The following is a 16,530-nucleotide window of genomic DNA, read 5'->3' on the forward strand; positions in this document are numbered from 1 at the left end:
GGTATAGAGAAGGAGAGAGAGAGCTGTTGGAGCTCCCAGCTTAGCTCCAGCATTCCAGTGGGCGGAGTCCCAGGGATTGGCGAACCGAACCGATGGAGGGATCGAGGGATCTGACAGTCAATCCTTTCTCACTAATAACCTAAAATCCAGAGCCAGGAACCGGTGTTGCTCCGACTCTGGGGTTCGCCGTATGCCTCTGTGGTCGATTCGGGGACATCGTCTCCAGGTCAGTCCTTGTATAGAAGCTCATCTCATAGCCAGGGGGATTCTCACTCAATCGACACTCAAAGACAGGGAGATTCTTTCTTTTCTGCCCCATCCGACATTCCCCTGGTTGACGGGGAGAAGGATGAATGACGGTCGTTTTCTTTTTCCGTTTTAGTTCGGGTGGATCGACTCGCGGATCATTTGGTGGCTTGTCTGCTAGCGATCGTCGTCCTGGTTCTTCCTGTACGGGAAATCGAATATCAAGCAGTTGAGGATATTCCTTCTCAGATCACATTGTGGGTCGTGGCGTGGGGAGAGATTGGTGGTAACGAAAGGAGGAGGATAGGAAGATTGGAGAAAGGAAGTGTAGCAACACAGTAAGTTTGATTGTAATGGTGGGAGTCTACAATATATAGTACTGTGGTGTACAATAGACTGACCAGAAAGGCTTAACACACCATCGAATACAGCCTGCAGTACACTGAGTTGCAATAAAAGTATTTACCCGCCACGGATCATAATTATCGCTACCTCTGCTCCAATCTTACCAGATCAGAGGATGTATTGTATATCATGATCGGACGGCCTCCAGTCACATGATATATTACTGCCTCAGGCATCAAAGTCTGAGATCTTCCCATTTGAACAACTGATTTCTTTCCTCGAGACCACACCGCGAGTTTCTCTCTCTAACTCCCACCACAACGTTTCCTGCTCTTCCCTCCTCCGCATCTGCAGGACACGCGCAATGGTCGCCTTTTGTGCCCACTCGGCAACCCTCGGTTTGCCTACCGTCCTTGAAAACGTCTTCCGCGCCCAATTCGCATCTGAACTTCCCTCCTTTGCCAGACATCGAACAGCCATCATTTCTCGCAGACCCGCCTATTCACGGCAGTTTCGCTCCCTTTCCCACAATGGATTCTCCCTTTCGCAATCGATATCTTCCTCATCGTCCCAATCGCCAGCGACCTCTCAATCGCAGTCGAAAGGGAACGCTCATCAGAGTGAAGTGTCTATAGAGGACCTCACAGATAATGTTACTACCTCAAACTCGACGTCCACACCGAAAGATACACCACATACCCCACCTAAAGCCTCAAAAACACAGAAAAATTCAACTGGAGCGACAGAAAAGAATTCTCGCGCAGACAACGGACTAAAGGCCACCGGCCCCAAGCCAAAGCGAAAGAAGGAAGGATGGCAGATTCAGAAAGATGCCCTAAAGCAGAAGTTCCGCGAAGGCTGGAATCCGCCCAAGAAGCTCTCACCTGACGCTTTGGAAGGTATCCGTCACCTGAATGCCGTCGCGCCCGACCGTTTCACCACCCCAGTCTTGGCCGAGCAGTTCCGTGTGTCACCAGAAGCCATCCGTCGGATCTTGAAGAGTAAATGGAGAGCTTCCGAAGAAGAGCTAGAGGATCGCCGCAAGCGATGGGAGAGGCGACATGATCGAATTTGGGGACATCTGTCTGAACTTGGTCTGCGACCCAAAACCAAACGGACGGAACCCTTTGCTGATACCAATGTACTATATGATGACCGTCGGAAAGGTAGCAGGTGATTGCATCTAAGTGGTCTGTAATATTGGGAATTTTAATAATATCTTGGATTGTATATAGCCACAGCATGTCTCTGAATATAGCTTCGTTAGCCGAGCTCGCGACATGTGACGTAAAGAGGACCAAAGATATGGGGAAGGGCAATTTCCCCAGGTTCTTCGTATTTTCCGGCGTCAGTTGATATCACATCAAGAATTCGGAAGTTATTGTAGATAAATCAATTCGAGAGAGACATCGTTGGAAATCGGGCTTGTGCATTGTCAGGTGCATATACTTGTACAGCTGATCGCTTGCTTACCTGAGTGGATCACCGAACCCCATACCAACCGCCGTCGTATCTCCGGACAACCTCCCCCGATTCACTCGAGCCCAACGCTCTCTCGCTCTCCTCTCCCATTCGACGTTCGTGGGTTATGGACCACACCATCTGATGGCTATGCCCTGAGACGGCATCTCCTTCCTCATACCTCATTCTCTCTCTCGCGCAGAGTGCCATTGTCGACTCTCTTTTGGTGGCGGCTGGTACCCCGAACCGACGTGAGCTCCTGATCGTTGCGCGCTTTCGTCGACCTACATGGTGACGCGGCATCCCTCGCCATGCCCTCGGATATCCAGGTTTTTGTGAAATGGAAAGACCAGACAATATTTGCGGGGGAGGATGTGGAATGCACCATCACCTTTAAGAACGTTGCGGAGCAAACCGCGGAGACCAACAATGGCGGGCAGCTCCCGCATCAACGCAAACAGTCGCGAACTGGGAACACCAGTCCTAAATCAGAATCCCTTTTCTCCCTAAGATCTCCCCAAAGCCTCTTTTTCAATTCTCATCGCCGATCCTACCCTACACTTGCGAAACGGTCCCCAGCTCACAGGATCTCCTCATCCGTGAGCTCCCCGTTAATCGGCTCCCACAGCTTCCCGCCCCCCTCTACGCCTCGAAGTGGCCCTCCGGCTGGCCACAAACACAAGCGATCGGTGTCCATTCTTTCAATTGATAGCGACCTCCCGACTGATATTACTCCGAGATCGTCCTCGCAATTTAGTCGGTCGAAGCCGGTCAGGGGTCATGGGCGGTCCGCAAGTCTGCAAGTCCCCCCAAGGAGACATGAAGGATATGAGGAACCCTTTGGAAAAGGTTAGCTTTAACAAGGCTATATAACTGCTTCTTGCAGCGCCTTACGCTAATAATCTTTACACACCAGGGCGCACCCCATCTCGTGGCTACCCCCCCGAGTCCCCTATAGCTCCGTCTTCCAATGGCCTCAGACTTGATATGGAGGGTATGTCTCGGGGTAGTCGCCCTGGATCGGCAGCCCACAGTCCTATTAGGCCGATGGAGTCTCCGCGTGCTGCACGCAGACCTGCTTTGCCTCCGATTGACTTCAAGTTCCCCGCGTCTCCTACAACAGAATCTAGCACTTACCGTCCAAGCACATCACCACTGTTGGCCGACGGGAATGGCGGTGCTGCAGTCTCATCGAAGCTGAACGATAGAGACCCTTCCTCCTTAGCGCCTGCTCAAGTACCCCAGCTTACGAAGATCATGTCTACATCAAGCCTGAGCGGAAGCCATAAAAGTAGTGGGGAGTTTTACTCTGTCGGCAATGGTTCCTCCGAAACCCTGCAATCGGAGTACACCAATTACTCTATTCCTGTTCCGCGATCAAACGCGGCCCGTCACTCGCGACACATGTCCAGCCTAGAGCCCTCAGGTCGTTCCATCAACAGCCAGGCTCTCCTGATGGGCTATGCTCAAATCAGCGCGTCTTTCACCGTCGATGGCTCACTGATAAATCAGTCTGCTTTCGAAGACGTCAAACGGAAAGGCGTCGTTGGTGGCCAGGGGAGCATGGGCACGCCCAACGGGAACCCTGCATCAAGAAATGAAAAGAGTCGGAAAGGTGGCGGCTTCTGGGGCGCTTTCAAGTGGAACGCAATTGAGGAATCCTTGAGTGGTTTTCTCTCTAATAACGACCTTGATGGTCTCCGAGAAATGCGAGGGGTTTCCTCGTCGAGGTCGATCCCTCTGTTGTCGACACCCCAGTCGCTTCTGTTTGTCGATCTGCGGCTGGCGCCGGGCGAGGAACAATCTTATTCTTTTTCTTTCACCTTACCCAGTGGGCTTCCGGCAAGCCATAAAGGGAAGGCGATCAAAATCTCGTATAATTTGGTCATTGGCACCCAGCGTCCCAGCAGTGTTAATGAACCTCAGCGAGTCAACCGCATTAGTATACCATTCCGGGTATTTAGTGGTGTAAATGGTGAGCCATTTCCTTTCTGAGATATGAGTTCAATTTTTTTTTTTGCACATAGCTTACATTTAACATAGGGCAAGGGGAAATCCTCGGCCATAACCTCATGAACCCTTATGTGCTTCTACGTGACGAAGCGCGAGTTCAAAAAGTTGGATCTTCCCTCCCTCCTTCGTCGAAACCGAAGAGTATCAGTGTGCCGACATGGACGTCCGCACCAGAGTTTTTGTCATACGTGGACGAGCTTCTTGAGAAGCATTCGCGCAGCGCTCTATTGCAGCCCCCAGACGTTCTTACGGACAAGCAGCCGAGCCATGACGTATCCACGGGACCGCTAACCTGCAAAGACGCGATTGACCTGGCAATTCTCCGAAGCAATCAGGCGCCGAATGCTTCTCACAGTCCCAATCGATTTGAGATTGCCCGCAATGGTCGCCGTATTGCCGTCGTCGTGCTAAATCGACCAGCCCATCGACTGGGCGAGACCATCATTGCTACAGTGGATTTCACCGATACCGCGCTTCCTTGTTACGCAATCCGCGCCACCTTGGAGACGTCGGAGAGAGTCGCCGGCTCGTTAGCAGTGCGATCCGGCGCCAGCATTCGCCGCGCAACACGCCGGGTCCATGCATCGTTCTTTGAGAATACGCTTTATTCGACGCGGGTGGTATTTAGCCCAGCGGTGCCGATTTCGGCGACCCCTACGATCCTGACCAATGGCGTCAATCACGAGTGGGAGCTGCGCTTTGAGTTTGTGACTCCCACAGTGTATTATGAGACAGGAACGGGGCCTTCGGGTGCTCAGCTGTTGGAAGCTGTGCATGAGGATGATCGGGGCCAGATTCTGACGGCCCTGGAGAATCTTGGATGTGAGTCGTTTGAGATATCGATCCCGATCACGGTCTACGGGGAAACCGTCCGGGAGAGGGTTCCGGAGGAGGACGAAGGATACTCTATATAGGAGATAATAGAAGAATCAAGAGTGAACTCGAAGATATGAATGTGTTGTCTTCACAAACTACACAATCCTATTGTTGTTGACTTGACCTGGACGATGTGTTGGTCGGGCCTTAGTCATCGCTATCGGCTTGGCCCACCCCGCGTCATGTTCGGGAGCTTCCCAGCCATCGATTAAAGGAAGGGTCCAGCACGTCCTCGACCCCATCGTCGATTCATCCCAAGTTGTCTAGGCGGTGCATATCGGGGCTGCAAGGGCGCTGCAATTGACATACGGCTTGGCACTCATAAATGCTCTCCCACCATGGTTGCCCCTCGAAATACAGCGTTTGCGGAGGAGAGCGCCGAGGTGGAGGTGCTCTATGCCAACCTCGAGAAGCTGAAACTCCTGACGAAGAAAATCCAGGGCTCCATGGTTCGTCTGGAGACCGGTGGGAATGTTGTCAAACACGCGATAGGCCCAATCTACAGCAACACGCAGTCTCTCCAAATTACCAACAGCAATATCGACAAGGTCAACGAAGCTATTGATCGCCTCCGTCAACCGCTCGATGCGAAGAGCCGGGAGGAGGGTATTATTCGTTCGGGGTAAGCCTCCTTGCTTTGGCATGGCTGGGAACGTGTTTTCTTTCATCAGTGCTGACTTTCTTGTAAGACCCCAGAATTGCGACTTGCCGCAGTACCTGGCTGCGTTGCGACGGGTGGAAAAGGCTTTGGTGGATCTTCATTCTACGAATTTGAAGTCGAACCAGAAAGCCATCTCCGAGTTTACTTCCTTACTGAATACTGGCACCGCGCAGCTCCAAGATCTGTTTCGCAGTAAATTGAGCGACCATGTCGGCACGATAGAGCCGCTACATTATTTGACGAAAGGTAAGGTGGCAGTGGGCGCTAAATTTTTGGCTGGAGAACTAACTGTTGTATTTCAATGCAGAGCTCGCCTTCCCATCTATCCCCGACGATACACTTGCGGACCTAGGACCTATCTGTGCAGCGATCGGCTCGGCAGCCTCACAAGGATTCCAACGCAATGATGGTTCGAATCCGGCTGTCAAAATCTACTCAGAGACCCGTGCACCTTATATCACATCCAGCTTGCAGAACCTTGCCATCGCTTCCATGAACACAGTCAAACGGAGGCCTACGGACGGACCTTACACGCAAGGCACCAACGGTATTGGCATTTACTCGAACGCGCTGGAGAATTTTATCTATACTGAGCACGACATCATTTCTCGTATCTTCACTGGTGATCAGCGGGGCCTGGCTCTGCAAACGACCTGTCGACCGGCCTTAGCAGAGTACTCGAAGACTCTACGGGAGCTCAATCAATACATCAAAGCTAATCTCATGACGGATTGTTTCCTGGCCTTTGAGATCATTGAGATCGTGACTGCCATGTCTTATCGTGTCGACTCGAAGACTGGGGAACTGAAGAGTTTATTCATCGAAGCGCTTCGGCCGGTTCGTGAGACGGCCAAGTCGTCGCTTTCTGAACTGATCGAAGAGACGAAGCGGAAGTGTGGCAGTATTTCGATGCTACCGCCTGATGGTGGATCTGTTCCTCTCGTGAACGAAGTCATGAGCTCCCTCACCACCTTGACCAACTATTCTGGCCCCCTCGCCTCGATTCTGACCTCCCTCGGGGACGGCAACTGGCGGTCCACTGCCAATGCGGCCAGCACGGCTCCTTTAGACGTGAGTCCGGACAGTTCTACCCTCCTGTCGCATTTTATTCTCGATATGATCGAGGCCTTGATGGTCGGACTCGAGGCACGGGGCCGGGCGTTCCACAGGTCCAAGTCCGTCCAAGGGGTGTTCTTATCGAATGTGTTCTGCCACGTGGATCGTTCGATTCGGCAGAGCCCCGAGCTGGCACGGTACTTGGGCTCTCCCGACAGCATTGCGCGGATCGACTCCTTCCGGAAACGCGCTACCTCGACGTATCTGGATGCTTGGAAGGAGACCTCGCACTACCTTCTCGACGTGCAGTATACCTCACGAGCGGCTGGCCGGCCGACCTCCGGAGGAGTGGTTGACTCGGGTGCTATTGTTAAATCCTTGTCATCTAAGGACAAGGATGCTATTAAGGACAAATTCAAGTCATTCAATGCCAGCTTTGACGAACTTGTCTCTCGCCACAAGCAGCTTCACATGGAGCGGGAGGTACGGTCTGTACTGGCCCGGGAGGTTCAGGCGGTGCTGGAGCCACTATACGCGCGGTTCTGGGACCGCTATCACGAGATCGACAAGGGTCGCGGGAAGTATGTGAAGTACGACAAGGGGGGCTTGTCTGCTCAGCTTGCTGCTCTTGGTTGAGATGCTACTATATTGTGATGGGATGGGATTGCATTGGGAGTGCAGGCGATATAACCTCATTCTGCGGGCAGAAGTATATCATGTATTTAATCATAGTTGGTAGTTGAGAGTAATTCTAATTGAATAATCGGCATCTAATGGTGTCGGAAGTATGTGTACCCCGTAGGTTGATAATAATAGAGAGAGTGCTGGAAGTTTGTCACCCGGGCAACCAGCCACCCATGGGTCGTCGATGTTCAGCTGGGGGGCATCGTGGAGACCAACCCCATCCACTCCGATCGATGACGGAGATCGCGTTCATTCTCACACTGCAGTTGGTCTAACTAGTTCGTTTCAAGTTGTGGCGCTGAGCTCTTACAGCCTTCTTCCCTTCCTTGTTGATCCTCACTTGCGCCTGTCTCTCTCCGCCGACGATCGTCTTCGCTCGTTTCCTTCATTCCATCCCACCTCCTTCGCACGGCGCCTTCTTGCGGTGAGTCGGAGTCGGCGCGGTCCACACCCTTTCTTGTGTTTGACTGGATATGTATCACTGACTTGTCTCCCGGAGAATGCGAATGTAGGCACATTCTTGAGAAAACCTCATTCCTCGCACATCCCACCTACGATCACTCATTCCGCGAAACAGACAACAGTCCGACAGTGGGGGGCTGATATAATATCGAGAAGCGCGTCAGAGGCACAAAGAGAGAGTCGTGAAGGAGGATGGCTTCATTCATCACCACCATGTTCGTGCCATTCTTTTCCCCTGCATCATCCACCGTCCCGTCATCCAAGTCGTCGTCAGCATCAGCATCAGCATCATCCCCCCCAGACTCTTCCCCTCCTTGCGGTACCATCCGTACCCCTCGTGTTCCCATCCTCCCACCCCCGTCATATCTGTCGCCAGTGGTTCGGCCTCTACATAACGCTTTCCTTGGACTGACTCCCCTCAGCAATGCGCGCACCCGCGCCCCCTTCAAGCCGCGCTCAGCAGCCAAGGGCACGAGCAGTTACCAGCTGAGACAATTTGCCGAAGCCACGCTGGGAAGCGGTAGTCTGCGCAAGGCCGTGAAACTGCCGGAAGGCGAGGATCTGAATGAATGGCTTGCGGTGAACGGTAGGTGGAATCGTCGCATTACTGTTGCAGCGAGGCGATGCTGATCCAAGCGCAGTGGTGGATTTCTACAACCAAATTAACCTCCTCTACGGTTCGATTACGGAGTTTTGCTCGCCCCAGTCATGTCCTGAGATGAAGGCGACCGATGAGTATGCTCTGTGCCCTGGTGAAGTGGTTGCGACCTGCGGACTACGATCGCTGACGGCTGGTGGATAGATTCGAGTATCTGTGGCAGGACTCGGAGAACTTCAAGCGACCCACGAAGATGTCGGCGCCGGAGTACATCGAACATTTGATGAGTTGGGTGCAGAGCAATGTCGACAACGAACAGATGTTCCCCAGCCGGCTGGGTAGGGTTCCAACTGTCTGATTTTTCTGCATCGGATTGCTGACTAGTGTAGGTGTCCCGTTCCCCAAAGGCTTCACCAGTCTTGTGCGTCAGATCTTCAAGCGGTTATACCGTGTGTATGCGCATATCTACTGCCACCACTACCCGGTGATTGTGCATCTGGGACTGGAACCGCACCTCAACACCAGTTTCAAGCACTATGTGCTGTTCATCGATGAGCATCGGTTGGCGAGTGGAAAGGATTTCTGGGGGCCGTTGGGAGATTTGGTGGAGAGTATGCTGCGAAGCGATTAGAGTGGATATGGCGTTTGTTTCTTTTATTTCGCGGCTATGGATTGCATTTCGGGGGTTCTTTCCTGGCGTCTAGGTTGTAATGAATGAATCTGAGAATGAATGCTGCATGGGGTGAATTTCGTATGGCGACTTTGTATGCATAGCCGAAAATTCGGCGAGAACGGGATCTCACGTGACGAACCTCTTCGACTTCTTGTCTCCTCCCCTCTCCTGCCGAACCGCACGACCTCCCATCCAACTTCTCCTCCACCCCCACAGTCCGCCTCTCGCGTCTATCCCAGCCCTCACAATGCTCTCCGCTCGTGTCGCCCGTGCTGGCTTCCGCGCCACGCAGTTCTCCGTGCCTCGCACCGCCGCCCTGAACGGCCTGCGCGCCTATGCCACCCCGGCCCAGGACGTCAAGCCTCCCGTCTCCCTGTTCGGCGTTGATGGCACCTATGCCACCGCTCTGGTATGCGACATCCCAAGACCGTCATTTTCACCCTGTTTGGATCCGGGAACGCGAGTTGGGAGCGGTGTGGTGCAGCGTCATTTCGATCCGTTACCCCGAGGATTGAGACACTGAAAACCCGTCCCGGACCCCGGCGTACCCCAACAACAAAACACAGACCGCGATCCGTTTCTCCCTTTGAACACCTCCCCGTGCTAACGGCTATCAATCACGCAGTACACCGCGGCCGCCAAGTCCTCCGCCCTCGACCAGACCTCCAAGGCCCTCGCCAACCTCGGCCAGGTCCTCAAGGCCGACCGCAAGCTGACCGGCCTCATCTCCGCCCCGACCCTCACTGCCGGCGACAAGCAGCAGATTGTCCAGGAGCTGGCCAAGCTCAGCGGCGACAAGGGCGAGATCGTCCAGAACTTCCTCACCACCCTGGGCGAGAACAACCGTCTCGGTCTTCTGGAGGGTGTCTGTGAGAAGTTCGAGACCCTCATGGGCGCTCACCGCGGCGAGATCGAGCTGAACATCACCAGTGCTCAGGTAGCCCTCATCCAAAACCGCTGTCGACTCTGTAGTAGTGCATTGGTGCTGACAATACTAGGAACTCGACAAGAAGACCATCTCCCGTCTCGAGAAGGCCGTCGCTCAGTCCGAGTACAGCCAGGGCAAGAAGCTCAAGGTCGTCACCAAGGTATGTGTCTCCCTGCGTTTGTTGCGTGAGTCGCGGCTGATTAGTCCAGGTTGACCCCGAGCTTGTGGGTGGTCTCGTCGTCGAGATCGGTGACCGCACCATCGACCTCAGCGTGTCGTCCAAGATCGCCAAGCTGAACAAGGCCCTCACCGACGCTTTGTAAATTATCTCCTTTGTTACCCTTTTGTACCCTACAAATTCCCTTGAAGTTACCTTAGCATGAACTCGTGTTCTGGGTTAAATAGACAGAATTGAGTTTTCGCTCGTATCTGGTGTGCTTCTATGCTATTTTGTTAGATAGTGTATGTTGCGTCGAGGCTCTGCCCTCCTGGGACTTACGGTTGGATGCTGTCGGCCTCATAACTGCGATTGAGGAAGTGGTTGCAACCATGCTACATCGTACAGCGCGCATCTGGTAGGAATGTGCTGGATAGTATTTTCTTGAGGAAGTGTATCATCTATGAACTGTACGCGTTCCAATGTCATCGTATACTCACAGATCCTAGATACATGAGACGCTTAACTCTTCGTCACCGGGTCAAGCAACACTAGGTAAAAACAATCATGAATGCGCTGCTCTATCCTCTACATGAACACAACTAATGTCCATTAGGTGTCTGATCGGCCGTCGTCTCAAACTCATCCTCATACGTGCCCATGGACGCCTGGCTGCGCACGCGCTGCAGCTGGCTCTCCACATACTGCGAGACATGGTCGTCGTCCTCGTCGACGACGCTCTCTGCCCCGGGTGTATCCGGCGTAAAGGCAGACTCGAAGTCGCTGCGGTTGCCGATGGAGCGACTCGTCGACGAGCGACGCACGCTGGGTCGACGGCTGCTGCGGCGGCTCCCGCCCCTGACAGAGCGATGGAAGCTGTCGTCGAAGTAGTGCGATGCTGCGGCGAAGGGTGACCGCGGGGTGTGCGGGAGACGGCAGTTTATTCTGGTTCGGGTTAGTGACTGTGGGTGGCTGATGGGGTTATATACGATTGGAAGGGGTGCTGGGAGAGAACTCACCCGGTATCGTGGATGATCTTGGCGATCAGCCCGGTCCATCCGCATTGATGCGAGGCGCCCAGGCCGCGGCCGGTGTCGCCGTCGAAGAATTCATGGAACCACATGTAGTCCTTCCAGTGGTCGTCGAAGTCGAGGAGGTCCGAGTTGTCGTGGACGGCGCGGCGGCCCTCGTCGTTGCGCGCAAACAGGTGCTGCAGCCGATGCTGGATCTCCTCGGCGACCTGGCCGAGGTGCATGTAGTCGCCGGAGCCGGTGGGACATTCAACCTGGAGCGAGTCGCCGTAGAACATGTAGAAGCGCAGCAGCGACTCGACGAGGAGGAAGTTGACGCATAGCCAGACGGGGCCGCGCCAGTTGCTGTTGCCGCCGAAGAGCGCGCTGTCCGAGTCGCCGGGCACGTAGCTGACGCGGAATTCCTGGCCGTTCACTGTCATGGAGTACGGGTGCTCGCCGTGGTACTTGGACATGGACCGGATGCCGTGTTCAGAGAGGAATTCGGTCTCGTCGAGCATGCGCTTCAGGATCTGTTCTAGCCGGCTGCGGCTGACGAGTGCGAGGAGGAGACGCTCGCCTTTTCCGCGCCGTTTCATGCTGGCGATGTTGCGCTCCGCTACGTCCTGGCGGTTCTCGATGAACCAGTCCAGCCGTCGTTTGAACGTGGGGAACTTGTTGATTAGCTCGGGCTCGAGTGTGAGGACCGCGTATAGCGGAATAAGTCCCACAAGTGAACGCACGGGGAGCTGCTGGGTCCACGGTTCGCCGTAGGAGATGGCGTCGTAGTAGAATCTACATTGTTAGCATTGGGCTACCAGCAGGTTGGGGACAGCTTACCCATCTTCCTCATTCCAGAGGGACGATTCTTGGCCTCCAGACCTGAAAGTCATTGCATCACTGATGAGGATGAAGTGCTCGAAGAACTTCGATGCAACTGCAGGAATTAGTTTGTTGAAGTAATTATGGGATACATCGACTTACTGTCTTCGTAGATGCGACGGTGTTTGGCCAGCTCCAGGGCGATGTTCAGCATGCACAAGCAGTAGAAGGCCATCCATCCAGTACTATCCGCCTGCTCGAGTACACCCCCAGTGGGAAGGGGCTCCGATCGATTGAACAAACCAATATTGTCCAGACCGAGAAACCCGCCCTCAAAGACATTCTTGCCCTCTTGGTCCTTCCGGTTCACCCACCAAGTGAAGTTCAGCAGCAGCTTCTGGAACACGCGCTCGAGGAAGTCCAAGTCCTGACGGCCGTACATCTTCCGCTCAATCTTGAAGACTCTGAAGGTAGCCCATGCGTGGACTGGGGGATTGACGTCACCGAAATTCCACTCATACGCGGCGAGCTGTCCGTTGGGATGCATGTACCATTCTCGCGTCAGAAGATCTAGCTGTTTCTTTGCGAACTCAGGATCGATCATTGCCAACGGGATGCAGTGAAATGCGGTATCCCACGCCGCGAAGAAAGGATACTCCCACGAGTCCGGCATCGAGAGGATGTCGTCCATGTACAGATGTTTCCACTGCTGATTGCGGACATGCTTTCGACCAGGCGGAGGAGGTACCATGCCAGGGTCTCCATTCGCCCACTGATCCCAGACAAAATGATAGTACTGTTTCGTCCACATCATCCCTGCAAATGCCTGTCGCTGGATGTTGCGAAGATCGTCACTCATGGGCAGAGGACTGATGTGATAGTAGAAGTCGTCTGCCTCGGCCCTGCGCTGCTCAACCACATCGTCTAGCACCTCTTCATCCACAAAGGCCTCTTGTCTCCGGGAGAACCTAAATCGAACGACTGCGCACTCTCCCGGAGGGATCCCATCCCCTTGGTCGAAGGCATACCAAGCGGCGAATTTGGTGCCCTTGTTGGCCGGGTTGACCGCATTCTTCTCCTCGTCCACGATGTGCCGATGGAAGGCATCCTTCACGTACGGCTGGTCATTCTTGGTTCCCCAGAGGAATTCATTGTTTGTTTCGTTCTCGGTGAAAAGCATCTGCGGCAGAACATCTTCTTGGGAGTCACCGGCTGCAGGGGAGGGCGCAAACCGCACATATCTTTCTCCCAGTTTGTGGTGCGAGGACTTTGCCGTGAGTGGGTTGACCTTTTCGATCGAGGGTTTCAGGGAGGGGTCCTCATGACCCCAGGCCCAGGTGTTGCGGAACCACACGTGGGGAACGATATGCAGCCGAGCGGGCTCAGGGCCTCGATTGTAGGCAATGACACGGAAAAGAAGCTCTTCTTCGTCATCGCCCTCCTTGGCTGTTTCGATGAAGATATCCCAGTACCGATTGTCATCGAATGCGCCGGTGTCCAAGATCTGGTATTCGCGTTCGAGTCTCCCGCGGCGGGCATTTTCGTCTACAAGATCTTTATAGGGGAATTTCTTCTGAGGGTACTTGTAAAGGTATTTCATGTAGGAGTGCTGCGGGAGTTAGTTTCGTTCTGAGATGGAGACGGAGAAGACCGACCGTGGGGGTGTTGTCGAGGTGGAAATGAGCTTCTTTGATGCTCTCCCCATGGTTTCCCTGGGGATTGGACAGGCCAAAGAGACGTTCCTTCAGGAAATCGCTATTCACGTTGAGCGAGCTTCAAGGAGCGCCAATCGCGGACACGTACTCTTTCTCGTTCCAAAATGCGAACGCAATGTTCTGAATTCCGTGGGTATCTGACACTCCGGCGATCCCATCTTCGCCCCAGCGATAAGCTCTGGACCGGGCATGGTCATGCGAGAAATCTACCGCGGGGATTAGCACCTGCACCGAGAGGATCAATTGCAACACTAGGCATTCTTACAGCTCCATGCATCGCCATTCTCACTAAGACAGCGTCAGCGAACGGTTCCACTTTCAGCCATGTGATGGACTGGAGAAGGGTCTTGTGCAACTTACGAGTAGTCCTCCCGAACTGCGGGGTTTTAACACATGAGATCATCAGTCCTTGCAAAAACAGGGAAATCGAGGCGAGGAAAAGACTCACCTGTCGCCCATTGTCTTTCAGCGACATAGGGACCCCATCGTTTCCAGTATCGGGAGCGTTCCCGGTCTTCCTTCAAGCGCCGCTCCTCCTGCGACAGGTAAGAATGTTTGTCGATCAAAACCATGGTCGGAGTGAAGGGAACCACGGGAGGGGAGAGTTAAGTTGAGACGGAGAGGGGAGATGGGAAGAGAGAAGAGAAAGAGAGAGAGAGGGAGGGAGGGAGGGAGGGAGGGAGAAGAAAGACTGGGACGGGAGCTATAATAAGAGCCGGGCGCCGGAGACGAGGAGCAAGAAACTGGAATGGATGGTGAATGGTTGGCCATGACCGTTCCTGAGCTGCAGGACAACTCAGAGCCGGCTTATCATGACAGGAAAAGAAAAGGTCTTGGATCATAGACTGGCAGCGTCTAGACCGCGTTTAGTCCTGGGGAGCTGCCCACTTTTTCGGTCGCAGCTGATGTCATATCTGCTGTATACAGTTAGCTGGCGACCTTAGCTGCGGTCGGACGGCAATCCATTCGGCGCATGGCAGACGGTTCGTATCGTATGGCTGTCTGTCTAAAGGACCATCTGGATTGACATGAGAGTGGGATGAAACATCCATGGACAGGAAACAAAGAGACAGACAGAGTGGACGACCAAACAGCCAGACGGACCGAAGAGGCCTAGCGCACGATAGGACTTCCATTTCGGGTAATCCGTCTATCCATTCTTTCAGAACCTGGGAGTGCAGACGCTCCAGAGTCAAATTTGGCTTCGAAGTGCTTCGTGTAACAGCAGAAGCATGCATCTCAGACATAAATACCTGCACGTGCTGTGAACAGGTTCCGTTTATTCTCCACAAATCCAGTGTCAGGTATTCGACAATAATACGCTATACAAACGACAGGTCAGATTATTAGGTCCCAAAGTATAAAAATGCAACCGTTCGAAGCCAGAATACAGTGGGCGGGACATATCCACAGTGAAGCTGACTTGGTGTGGCCCCATACCAGCTACGGATGCCAGATGCAAAACGGAGCAGATCTGGAAAGACCTGCCCGACATCTTCCCACCGGAAGATGCCTGAAACAAACAGAGAAAAGAAGTCAACCAGCACAAACCAATTCTCCAAAACATGCTCGCCATACACAGGGATATAATCGCGTGAAGTAAGTCCAATCCAATGAAACCCCCCTAACCGGTGCCTAAAACATACTCATTTCCGCCCGTCCTGGCACGTGTTACGATTGATCACGTACGCTGTTGCTGGGCCTGCTCACGCAGTTCATCGCCGCTGGAGTACTGGCCTGCCGAGTCCGTTGGGGATGTCGTCGAGGATGTGGATTGATAGCCGCCTTCGGTTTGCACACGGCTTCCCGAGCCGCTGGGGGTATTGGCCTGCTGCGCCTTGAGGCGTTCTTCGGCGGCGCGAATCTTGGCCTGGAGTTCTTCCAGTTCCCGGTTTTTCATAAGCATTTGAAATCGCCTAGACGAGGGGTAATGGGTATGTTAGCTATGGTAGTCATTTTGTTTCTGGGGTTGTGGTGGTGCTCTGCGGGGAAGTGGTAAGTGCGACCAGGGAACGAAGTATAGGAGACAGGGGACCGACTTTTGGTCAATCGTCTGCGATAAGTGATCGACTTCAGAGTCCAGAGCGAAGACGCTGTCTAGCGCGGAGGAGAAGGCCTGTGCCATGGTCCTGCCATGTCATGGTCAACGCGCATGTTTCAACAAAGGCTTATTGCGAATAGGAGGACGAACGACTGAGGCCGACCGCTCGGTTTCCACTCCTGGTCTGCGTCGGACATGTTCGTATACTCGGGATGTCAGGGAGGACGTGACGAGTAGTACGCGGACAGGAAGTCCAGAAAAACAATAGAACAAACAAAAGAAAGACTCAGGAGAATGGTTTCGCGCCGATCGAGAATCAGGAGTTCCCGGGCGTCTCGACACGGATGGGGTGGGGATGCTTAGGAGGACTCAAGTATGAGCGGAACACGGAGTCGAGGACGATGACGCGACAGGGGAAAGGGAGGAGCGCGGTTCTCGGTGGGATGAGAGATCAGAGAAGCACGAAGAGGACCAGCGGAGAGACGACAGATGTATGGAAGTGATAGGAAGGAGGAGAAGGAGAAAAAGAGGAAGAAGAGGAAGGGTAAATGAAAGAGAGATCGACTTGACCTGTTGGTCGCACTACTCCTTCTGGAGTAAAGAATGATTAGGGGAGAGGGATTATTATTACTATGGACCAGGGAGGGACCACTTTTATGTTTTAACAGGAGGATGGCAGGACGGAGGGGGGATTCCTCCACTGTTCTACCCTGGCCGACTGGGAGACGACGTTGAGGAACTCACGTCTTCCGAATTGTAATGGACGTCTTTACCGCGGACGG

At 53.7% G+C, this 16,530-nt stretch overlaps 7 protein-coding genes across 7 annotated transcripts; 5 read left to right on the forward strand and 2 right to left on the reverse strand.

The window, feature by feature from the left end:
• Window positions 1-955: 955 nt before the first annotated feature.
• On the forward strand, window positions 956-1,768 carry rrg9 (mitochondrial ribosome assembly protein RRG9; the record flags this gene model as incomplete). Its single annotated transcript, XM_001208534.1, has 1 exon — window positions 956-1,768. One exon carries the CDS (start codon window positions 956-958, stop codon window positions 1,766-1,768), a length of 813 nt encoding a protein of 270 aa, XP_001208534.1.
• Window positions 1,769-2,363: 595 nt separating this feature from the next.
• On the forward strand, window positions 2,364-4,979 carry ATEG_01170 (putative intracellular protein transport protein (Sat1); the record flags this gene model as incomplete). The annotated part of the gene is made up of 3 exons (XM_001208535.1): window positions 2,364-2,901; window positions 2,969-4,027; window positions 4,096-4,979. The coding sequence occupies 3 exons, from the start codon at window positions 2,364-2,366 to the stop codon at window positions 4,977-4,979; spliced, it is 2,481 nt and encodes an 826-aa protein (XP_001208535.1).
• Window positions 4,980-5,279: 300 nt separating this feature from the next.
• ATEG_01171 (EXO70 family protein) lies at window positions 5,280-7,294 on the forward strand (the record flags this gene model as incomplete). The annotated part of the gene is made up of 3 exons (XM_001208536.1): window positions 5,280-5,489; window positions 5,638-5,848; window positions 5,910-7,294. The coding sequence occupies 3 exons, from the start codon at window positions 5,280-5,282 to the stop codon at window positions 7,292-7,294; spliced, it is 1,806 nt and encodes a 601-aa protein (XP_001208536.1).
• A 723-nt stretch (window positions 7,295-8,017) lies between these two features.
• On the forward strand, window positions 8,018-9,033 carry ATEG_01172 (Mob1/phocein family protein; the record flags this gene model as incomplete). Its single annotated transcript, XM_001208537.1, has 4 exons — window positions 8,018-8,390; window positions 8,446-8,539; window positions 8,607-8,740; window positions 8,792-9,033. 4 exons carry the CDS (start codon window positions 8,018-8,020, stop codon window positions 9,031-9,033), a joined length of 843 nt encoding a protein of 280 aa, XP_001208537.1.
• Window positions 9,034-9,322: 289 nt separating this feature from the next.
• On the forward strand, window positions 9,323-10,217 carry ATEG_01173 (F1F0 ATP synthase subunit 5; the record flags this gene model as incomplete). The annotated part of the gene is made up of 3 exons (XM_001208538.1): window positions 9,323-9,484; window positions 9,701-10,163; window positions 10,213-10,217. The coding sequence occupies 3 exons, from the start codon at window positions 9,323-9,325 to the stop codon at window positions 10,215-10,217; spliced, it is 630 nt and encodes a 209-aa protein (XP_001208538.1).
• A 545-nt stretch (window positions 10,218-10,762) lies between these two features.
• On the reverse strand, window positions 10,763-14,279 carry ATEG_01174 (uncharacterized protein; the record flags this gene model as incomplete). The annotated part of the gene is made up of 7 exons (XM_001208539.1): window positions 10,763-11,105; window positions 11,180-11,965; window positions 12,011-12,107; window positions 12,155-13,601; window positions 13,648-13,747; window positions 13,796-13,913; window positions 14,156-14,279. 7 exons carry the CDS (start codon window positions 14,277-14,279, stop codon window positions 10,763-10,765), a joined length of 3,015 nt encoding a protein of 1,004 aa, XP_001208539.1.
• Window positions 14,280-15,053: 774 nt separating this feature from the next.
• Window positions 15,054-15,613, reverse strand: ATEG_01175 (uncharacterized protein; the record flags this gene model as incomplete). Its single annotated transcript, XM_001208540.1, has 2 exons — window positions 15,054-15,220; window positions 15,397-15,613. The coding sequence occupies 2 exons, from the start codon at window positions 15,611-15,613 to the stop codon at window positions 15,054-15,056; spliced, it is 384 nt and encodes a 127-aa protein (XP_001208540.1).
• Between the last annotated feature and the right edge of the window lie 917 nt (window positions 15,614-16,530).

This window comes from Aspergillus terreus, genomic scaffold (assembly GCF_000149615.1).
Source record: "Aspergillus terreus NIH2624 scaffold_2 genomic scaffold, whole genome shotgun sequence".
Classification (NCBI taxonomy): Eukaryota; Fungi; Ascomycota; class Eurotiomycetes; order Eurotiales; family Aspergillaceae; genus Aspergillus; species Aspergillus terreus.